General features: G+C 25.7%; 2 protein-coding genes across 2 annotated transcripts in view; both read right to left on the bottom strand.

Annotated features, from left to right (window-relative positions):
* The window catches only part of LOC111627056, a 20,753-nt gene extending 11,706 nt beyond the window's left edge, over positions 1–9,047 (bottom strand). Inside the window, exons 1-25 of the mRNA XM_023370603.1 lie at positions 8,984–9,047; positions 8,894–8,911; positions 8,668–8,810; positions 8,454–8,579; positions 8,198–8,380; positions 7,939–8,127; positions 7,723–7,859; positions 7,460–7,649; positions 7,195–7,382; positions 6,959–7,124; positions 6,705–6,869; positions 6,431–6,631; positions 6,143–6,360; positions 5,957–6,060; positions 5,595–5,875; positions 5,395–5,515; positions 4,802–5,024; positions 4,446–4,731; positions 4,134–4,352; positions 2,969–3,190; positions 2,594–2,876; positions 2,346–2,503; positions 2,066–2,281; positions 1,772–1,955; positions 1,479–1,685 (exon numbers count right to left, since the gene is read on the bottom strand). Of these exons, the coding sequence (XP_023226371.1) occupies positions 1,479–1,685; positions 1,772–1,955; positions 2,066–2,281; positions 2,346–2,503; positions 2,594–2,876; positions 2,969–3,190; positions 4,134–4,352; positions 4,446–4,731; positions 4,802–5,024; positions 5,395–5,515; positions 5,595–5,875; positions 5,957–6,060; positions 6,143–6,360; positions 6,431–6,631; positions 6,705–6,869; positions 6,959–7,124; positions 7,195–7,382; positions 7,460–7,649; positions 7,723–7,859; positions 7,939–8,127; positions 8,198–8,380; positions 8,454–8,579; positions 8,668–8,810; positions 8,894–8,911; positions 8,984–9,023 (4,468 nt within the window). The 5' untranslated portion in view covers positions 9,024–9,047. The remainder of the gene's footprint in view (positions 1–1,478; positions 1,686–1,771; positions 1,956–2,065; positions 2,282–2,345; positions 2,504–2,593; positions 2,877–2,968; positions 3,191–4,133; positions 4,353–4,445; positions 4,732–4,801; positions 5,025–5,394; positions 5,516–5,594; positions 5,876–5,956; positions 6,061–6,142; positions 6,361–6,430; positions 6,632–6,704; positions 6,870–6,958; positions 7,125–7,194; positions 7,383–7,459; positions 7,650–7,722; positions 7,860–7,938; positions 8,128–8,197; positions 8,381–8,453; positions 8,580–8,667; positions 8,811–8,893; positions 8,912–8,983) is intronic.
* Positions 1,352–3,271, bottom strand: LOC111627065 (vitellogenin-A2-like). Its single transcript, XM_023370615.1, has 6 exons — positions 2,969–3,271; positions 2,594–2,876; positions 2,346–2,503; positions 2,033–2,281; positions 1,772–1,955; positions 1,352–1,685 (listed from the first exon to the last, which is right to left on the bottom strand). Exons 1-6 carry the CDS (start codon positions 3,020–3,022, stop codon positions 1,411–1,413), a joined length of 1,203 nt encoding a protein of 400 aa, XP_023226383.1. The 5' UTR covers positions 3,023–3,271; the 3' UTR covers positions 1,352–1,410.
* Positions 9,048–9,361: the final 314 nt, after the last annotated feature.

Genomic DNA, 9,361 nt, shown 5'->3' with positions numbered 1-9,361 from the left:
TGGCGTTTTTTTTTTTTTTATCTTAAAACGAAAATTCTATATAAATTTTACTGTTTATGAGGGAGTTCTGTAGATTTTCTCTCTTGTATAACCGAAAGATCATCAGAGATCATCAGATTACATAAATAAATCATTCAGTTATTCAATAATATATGCAATATAAATACTGTTTAATGCCATCATTTAATATAAGTCATATTAGATTTTGTATAGTGTTTTGTAGTTATGTATTATAATTTTATAATTAAAGTAACATATAGACTACTTCATTAAAAGATGATGATTATAAGTTCTGTAAAATAGATTTTGTATTTACTTCAACAGGAAATATGCGAAAGATTAAACATAATTTCAATTTTAAAAATAAGATATTCGAATTATCTAATACTTAGAAATTTAAAAATATCAGTCGTTATGACCTTCAGTAATTAACCTTGAAGTAAAATATATAAAAATTTCTTAGAAATACAGTATAGTTTAACGCATTCGAATTTATTTAATTTAAATTTTAAATGTTATTTCTATTTTCTTTTTTAATTTTTATAAAGTTACTAGCTGTTACCCGCGACTTCGTCCGCGGAGATTTTGCAAACAAACCCCATTTACATTCAATATTTTAATAACCATAGTAATTGTTAGGTCTATATAACACCTACCGCTGAAGAGAATTGCCGAGAATCAAACGAACTATTTTCAATTTGATCAATTTTCTGGAACGTTTACAATCGTTTTATAATCGAACCAATATGCAATAACAAATTCGAATTTAAAACGGTTCGAACATTTTTAAAATCGAAATAGATAAAAATATTTATAACAATGTCTGAAATGTTATTAATTTAATATACCTAAGTACTCAATGAAGACTAAATGTAGTTGGAAACAAAAAATCGCATCTAAAATAGTACAGTAGAAGCCGTTTTTCCGGTTAAGCCTTAATGCTCTCCCTCTCCCCCACAGGGAAATTTCGAAAAATCCCTTCTTAGTGTGCGTTTTCATGACGAACCCTAACTGTGTACCAAATTTCTGCTCTTTAGGTCCAGCGGTTTGCTCTGGGCGATGATGAATCAGTGAGTCATTCAGTCAGTCAGGACAAGCAATTTTATATATACAGATAATAATTTATATTATATTAATTGATAGAATCTTTATCTTTAAAAGTTCAAAATAATTTATAAAAAAATAAAAAGTATAATTTATGATATGATAATTAATGAAGAATGTTTTGTGTGGAACGAGTTAATTTAAAAGAAGCTTTGTATTTTCTATTTTAATCAATTTATAAAATTTTTATTTAAATTATTGAGTAAAATATTCTTATAGAACTTAAAATTTTTTTTTATTTAATAAATTCTCAATTTTTATGTACATATATCTGGTTCAAAATTTATTGATAACAATTGAAAGAAATTAATGTTCAGATGGAATGCAACTCTCGGGATATTGGATTTCTTCTGAATAATCTTTGGATTTCTTACTGAGTTCTTCCAAAATTCGATATTTGCTTTCTATTTTAAGTTGATTTGTTGATTTATCCGCAGCATTAAGACAATGGAAATGAGCATTAATCCTTATTGAACCTTTAGGTTCGCATCCTTTCTCACACGTAATGATAGGTGTGATAGAGAAACATACTTTGTTTTTAACTTCAACGTAAGGATTACGTTTTAGAAAGCAATCGTGACCTAGATTTAAAAGAGAAAACAAAAAAATCACATATTTTATTAAGAAAACAAGAAAAATAAATATAGAAATGATATATTATTTTTACTTTTTACTCTACAAGGACTATAATGTTTTGGAACATCACAATTTTCTTCTGGTATAGCGTAACTATAACCAAAATTTCTAACATCATGGTAGATACATCCTTCCGGTCCTCTAAACTCGTTTTGCCTATTTCCGTTATAATCACCACATAAGCCGCATTGTTTTCCTTTTTGATTTGGTGAAAGCTGCAAGAAATTTCGAACACTTTCAGAAATAAGTTAAAATTTTTAATGTTAAGTCTACATAAAGACTTAATCTTCACCTGTATATAGATTCCCTTTCCATTGTAGCTTACAGAGAGTCCATACACATGAGAACGGAATGAATAGAAAAAACCATTATAAGCAATGACAAAGAGAAGTGATTGCCTTTCGTTAATAGTCACATAATGATAATACGGTTCATTTTCAACAACAGTAACTCGTTTTCCATTAACTCTTACAATAATATCGGATTCATCAGAAACTGGTAGAGCTTCCACTTTGTACTTATCAAAAAATACTTTAACAGCCTAGAATATATATAAATATTAAAATAAATTTATATATAAACTTATATATAATTTTTAATATTACCTTCTCGTAACGTGGATGATTAATTTTCTTTCCAAGAACAAGAAAACGTTGTGTTGGTGAGCAATCTTTAGCAAGAATTTTATAACAATCAATAGGTGGAAGCGTATAAGTTACGTTATCAAATGTCTTCACTTTATCTTTTTGCACCGAGCAAAAAGCTATAAAATCAAAAACGTAGCATATTTAAGTATGATAGTAATAAAATATATCTATTGTATTACATATTAATATAATAATTAAAAATTTACGGGGAGAATAAGTCCTAATATATTCCTTTAAATTACTGTAATAATAAGATTGATAAACTTTGATCGGATAGAATTGAGGGACATAAATGTGAGAATAATGAATAGTCTCGTGTGGTTCGTAAACACAAACATCTGCTACATTATCGTGAAGAGATACGTTGAACTCGATACGAATTTGTCCATCAGAATTCTTAGCATAAATGTTACGATCCACGTGATTATAGTAACAATGTCTGAAACATGACGCAAGTTTATACGTAACATTCTTAAAATATTCGGGTAACTATAAAAAATAAAATGAATAATTATTTAAATCACTATTTTCAATAATAGAAAAATTATAATTAATATTTCGATATTGTACGAACTACTCACGTTTTCATAATTAATTTCAATATTATATTGTCGTAATTCAGTCATTAGATGCATATAATATATACAATAATGGTTAAAATAATATCCGTGTTGTCTTTCTTCTTTGCATTTTTGATAATAGTAAGCATATTCGTTAAATCTTTCGTGAGTTACTGGTTCTTCTCTTCTAACTTCGTAATTCTTTTGCTCTTCTGTTCTATCAAAATGGCCTTTAATTGTTATCTTTAAAAAAAAGTATAAATGTTAAAGAATTTTCTCAAAAATTTCAATATTTTAATGAAATTTTGATGTAAATCCAATGAAAGAAGAACTCATTTGATTACTATGTTTAATATCTGAAAATGTTGATAATTGTTATCTATTTTTAATTTAGTTGTTGGTGTTTATCAAATTTCTAAAAGATAATATATTTAAAAAAGAAAAACTAAATGTAGTTGGAAACAAAAAATCGCATCTAAAATAGTACAGTAGAAGCCGTTTTTCCGGTTAAGCCTTAATGCTCTCCCTCTCCCCCACAGGGAAATTTCGAAAAATCCCTTCTTAGTGTGCGTTTTCATGACGAACCCTAACTGTGTACCAAATTTCTGCTCTTTAGGTCCAGCGGTTTGCTCTGGGCGATGATGAATCAGTGAGTCATTCAGTCAGTCAGGACAAGCAATTTTATATATACAGATAATAATTTATATTATATTAATTGATAGAATCTTTATCTTTAAAAGTTCAAAATAATTTATAAAAAAATAAAAAGTATAATTTATGATATGATAATTAATGAAGAATGTTTTGTGTGGAACGAGTTAATTTAAAAGAAGCTTTGTATTTTCTATTTTAATCAATTTATAAAATTTTTATTTAAATTATTGAGTAAAATATTCTTATAGAACTTAAAATTTTTTTTTATTTAATAAATTCTCAATTTTTATGTACATATATCTGGTTCAAAATTTATTGATAACAATTGAAAGAAATTAATGTTCAGATGGAATGCAACTCTCGGGATATTGGATTTCTTCTGAATAATCTTTGGATTTCTTACTGAGTTCTTCCAAAATTCGATATTTGCTTTCTATTTTAAGTTGATTTGTTGATTTATCCGCAGCATNAATGACTTAGAAAACATCAAATGTTATCTATAAGGATTCTTATATCATGGTCTTTCTTAAAAACTTACCTCATTTACCTTATCTTCAGGCAACTTTTCGACGAAGAAATCAAAATTATAAGGATGAAAATGTGGATTTCCAAAATAATAATAAAATTTCTGTCGAAAATCTGTTTTGGTTAAGAAATCATACCATGAACCATAATCATTCCAGATATCATTATATGCAACTTTAGTTCTGGCACCAATTCCAAGATACTGATTAGTAAAATTATGCTCATTCTATAATAAAATTGTCAAATATAAGTTAAATTATAAAGTATATTAATAAGAAATATATATACGTATATAAATGTTATGATAAATCGAACATACATGATGCATATGCTCTTCTTCATATAAAGGAATCTTGTCTCTAATGTAATTCGATGAATGATCTGTATAGTCATTTGTAAAGGTAAACGGTTCGAATTCGAGATGGTAAATATTATGTGAATTAATTGGGGTGTGTTTGAAGGTAATTTTTGAATTTTCAAAATCTAATGATGCATTTATATTTATTGGAAGAGAAACGGTAGAACGACGAAGAATGCCTGCACCATGAGTTACTTCTTCATAAGGTATGATAACTTCTAAAGTGGAATATAATTCATGATCATATCTGAAATTGAAATTGAAATTTCATTACAAATGAATAACTAATCTATTATCTTTATGGTACTAAAACTTACATCAAATGCCCATCAACACGAGCTTTAATTTCTGTTGTAAAAACACCTTTTTTCTGCGTTTCGTAGTCGAAATTATTATTAAAATGAAGATACAGTGGTTGCATAATGCTAAACACTAGAGGAAATCCTAAATCTGTTGGAATTAAATAGGTACGATCTGTTCCCAGAAGATATTTATCAATTTGCAAATGATCAGATTTGTTTATCTGATCACTATTGTTATCTGAAAAAATACATTTATAAATTAAAAAATAAAATCATTATCAAAATCTGCATACGTTTATATGCAAATTTTGTAAAGAATAAAACAACGGTCATCACAAAATACTCGTTTATTCTTACATGGGAACATTCATTAGGTTTTCAATCTTTTATATAATCTGTAATCTATACCTACTTTGTATTTTCATTAGCTATTCAATATAATATAAAATCTCTAGTCTATCTAACTGTTTTTATCTGCGAATATTTTTGTATTCTTATTTTGAATGGGATGCTTTGTAAGTTTATTTGTTTATTAATAAATCATCAATTTAGAAAATTCGTATGTATTACTTAAAAACATTGGAAATAATAGAAACAATTAATATTACCTAATGATAATATATTCTTGATAAATGATTCATTAAAATGGAAGAAACTAATTTGTGTTCCTTGATGTTGAATGAAAAAATCTCCATAAGTTGGCTCATATTCTCTTGTTTCTATATTAATCTAAGAATAAAAGCATATCTTACATTAGATTGTTTTAATGTAATAAAACATTTATTTCTAATGATACTATCCTACGTACCTTGTCATATAATTCTTTTAATTCTTTTTCTACAGTATTAACATCTCTAGGTCTGCGTTGTCCAAAATTTTCGAAGAAAGAACTCTCTCTAAAAGGACCTCTTGGGCCAAAAATTTGATCAAAATATTTTTCCAAACCGTAAGCTTGGTACCCAAGAGCAATAGAATTGTGAGATTCTCCACCAAAATAGTCATTCAACCTAACATAAACAGCTCTCGGGATGTAACTGGAATTACTATGAATGTATGCTATATGAGTTAAGCCTCCGTAATCATATTCTTCTAAAAATTAATTTAAAAATTCAAATTATTTCATCAATTAAAATTAAAAAGAAAATTATATATCGAAATAATTGTATTTACTTTCATAACCAGATGTAAAAAAGTTAAAAGAATGATCTAAATCAAGTTGAAAGTCATATTTCAGAGCTTTGAGTTGATGCAGGAAAAATGATGCTTTTTCAGAACTAAAATTAGAAAAATTTAGAATTATTTTTATGAAAATAATTAAAATTTTTTTTATAACTAAATTTTTATTTTATTACTTACATTTTCTTATGACAGGGATGTGTAGAATTTGCTAAATAGTAGAAAGTGCTATAAACAAATGATTTAACATGATCATTAGGTTCATGATATAAAGAATCAGCAATAGTTTCTAGAATATAACTAGAACTCTTTGACATTAGTACTAATGCAAATGCAGCTATTCGAACTTCATAATCTTCAGAAGTATCGAAGTATAAAGGAATTAACAATTCAAGAACCTGTACGGTATTAATTTTCATTAATTTAAAAAATAATGTAAAATAAATATCTTAAAATATGTTTTATTACCTCATCTGGATAATAATGAGTAACTCGGCTTAATGCCCATAATGCAGATACCCTGAAGTATAATGGATGATGATGATGATGATCTTTGGAAACGTATGGTTTTACAAATTCAATAGTTTGTCTCAACCCAAAATTTCCGGCAATTTTGATGTACGTTATTTCACCTATATTTCTCTCGAAACGTTGATGTGGAATTACATACTGCAATATTTATAAATTAAACATATATATATGTGTGTATATATGAAATTTTACAAATAAAAAATTCGCCTACATTAAAATATTTCTCTGCTCTTTCTGGAGTACAATGTTTGTGTTTCAAAGAGTGATCAATTGTATTTCCAACAACACAAGTTTGATGAACGAGCCCAGCAAATGCCAAATGACAAGTCGAATGTAGTTGATAATGTTCTCTAATATAAGGATATTCGCATAATTCCTATTTTAAAATATAGAATAAAATTTTTAGCATCTAATCAAGGAAAAAAAAATAAAAAAAAATTAATGTATTTTTAAATAATTACTTACGTAAAATTCTTGTAATAAAATTTCAGTTAATTGTTTAAAGTGGAATGGTGCAGTTGTTAAATAATAACTGATCATTTCTGGTTGTATTTTCTTATTTTCAAATAAATATTTGGCCATAAGAAAAGAAGGGTTTGTCCCAGTTACAGTCAAAGCATTAACGAATAATCTAAAAATATAATATTGTTAATTATATATATATATTAATTACATTTAAATAATTAATTTAATTGATTTACTGGAGAATTTTTGAATCTGTGAAATCATCTGTAACATATTTATAAACATCTTCAAATCTTCTGTAATCCAAAGTAGCTAATGCTCTTACAAGTTCAATAAATTTTCTTGGAATGTTTTTAGATCTATATTCTTCACTGCTACCATGAAAATCATGATGTTCTATAATTTCACGAAGTAGTTTCTTAACCTAGAAATTGCCTCATAAAAATTAATTATATATGTAAAAAGTATAATCTAAATATAAAATTTTCATCGTTTACTAACTTCTTCAGTGGAGACATGATAGCCATAAATATCATACAAATAATGAGCATTTTTTAAATCAAATGTCTCATAAGTTGATTTAGTATCTTCGTATTCATATGCTAAAGATGTATGTTTGATGACATTTTTGTAAAAAGAAGTTGTATCTATAGGACTATCTTCTCTTTCATTAATTAATTCTAAATGTCGACTGTAAGAAGCAATATTTTTTTAAAATAATTTATAAAAATATTATTATAAAATATATAAAAAAAACAAGTTACTTAAGTCGTGCATTAATTGTTTGAGTTGTGTAAGGTGAATACATAAATTCACCATTAGAGATAATTCTTTCGATAACATAATTATGACGATTGCCTCTGATGTTATAGTAATAACGAGAGTTCGCATGGAAGGGATGCTTAAAAAGAAATTTAAAAAAAAATTGTTAATAAATATATTAATTATATAATAAATTCAATTGTTAAAAATTAAATTACACTTTGAGATGATTCACATTCTACACATTGATAACCTTTATGTGTTACGTAAGAACGAACGGGATCCCTTTTACATTTGTGATAATTTTTCACTTTTGTTATGTTTAATACATTATTTTCGTATGGTGTTTCATGATAAACTTGGGATTGAATAGTATAAAATGTTTCACATTCACCTCCAACGCCATCCTATTAAGATGTTTTAATCAATTATTAATAACATTCACAAAAAATTCAATGAAAAATTTTAAAGTTTTACCTCATAGACTTTATAGTTATGATTTTCATATCTTGGTCTAATGTAATCTGAATTAAAATGACGTCTATCTTTACTATAATAGTGATAATCTTTCTCGAGATTCAAGTTGAAAAGTGCAAGAAGACCCTTTTTGATGTTAAGTGACCAAACATCTTCATTAGGAGACGTTTCGAAATATTGAACCTGGTAAACAAAAATAAAATTAAAAAACTCACTAAATTCTTAATAAATATTATATATATATAATAAAACTTACTCGACCACCATTAAAATAAACTCTAAATGGATCTCTTAAAAGTTTTTCTGAAGAAAGAAAGCTCTGAAAACTACTTTTCGTATCTTCAAATTCAGAATTATATCTCTCAAATACGAATGATTGCAACTATGATAAAAAATAAATTTTAATAATTTTTTAAATAAAAATAAATTCAATTTTTTTAAAAATTAAAATTAGTAAAATTTATATTTACTTCAAAGACATAATAATCATGAGAACGATGCAATATCACTTTCGAAGAAAAAGAGACACCAGATCTTTGTGGTTTCAACTCAGAAAAACCAGTATATATGTGACCATGATATAAATAATGATACGATTTTCCATATTCATAAGCTGTAAAATAATTTAAAACAACTTAATTAGAAAATATTAAAAATTTTGTGTATAAAATAGAAAAAAAAAAATTGTTCTCTTACCCTCAACTTTAACAAGTCCTAAAATAAATAATACATATTTTAAATTAATAAATGTATTTTTATTATAGATAAAATTTTAAAAATACTTACCTAATATAGTTAAAATGCTTAAAATCAAGAATAACTTCATGTTATTGCTATAAAACTTGGAAGTATTCTGGTAAAATTTTTAATATCTGTCTTTTATATAAACAGTTCAGTCTATCTACAGACGTTTGATATGATTAAATTATTAGTCTGACCTTCGAACTACACTTAGAAATATTAAATTTAAAGACATGTTTATAAATTTATACATATAGGCCTATATATATATGCATATTATAAAATCTTTTAAAACATATTTGCATATTTCTCACTTGAAAACTAATATGATGCGATAGACTTAACTATTATTTTAATTAATAAAGCAAATCAGATACTCTAAATTAATAAAGAATTTAAAGATTTATAAAATTAATAAATAAA

This window comes from Centruroides sculpturatus, unplaced genomic scaffold (genome assembly GCF_000671375.1).
Source record: "Centruroides sculpturatus isolate CEXI.00-Female unplaced genomic scaffold, Cexi_2.0 scaffold417, whole genome shotgun sequence".
Taxonomy (NCBI): domain Eukaryota; kingdom Metazoa; phylum Arthropoda; class Arachnida; order Scorpiones; family Buthidae; genus Centruroides; species Centruroides sculpturatus.
Note: the sequence above shows the minus strand (reverse complement) of the source record. Positions and strands in the feature narration are given on the sequence as shown.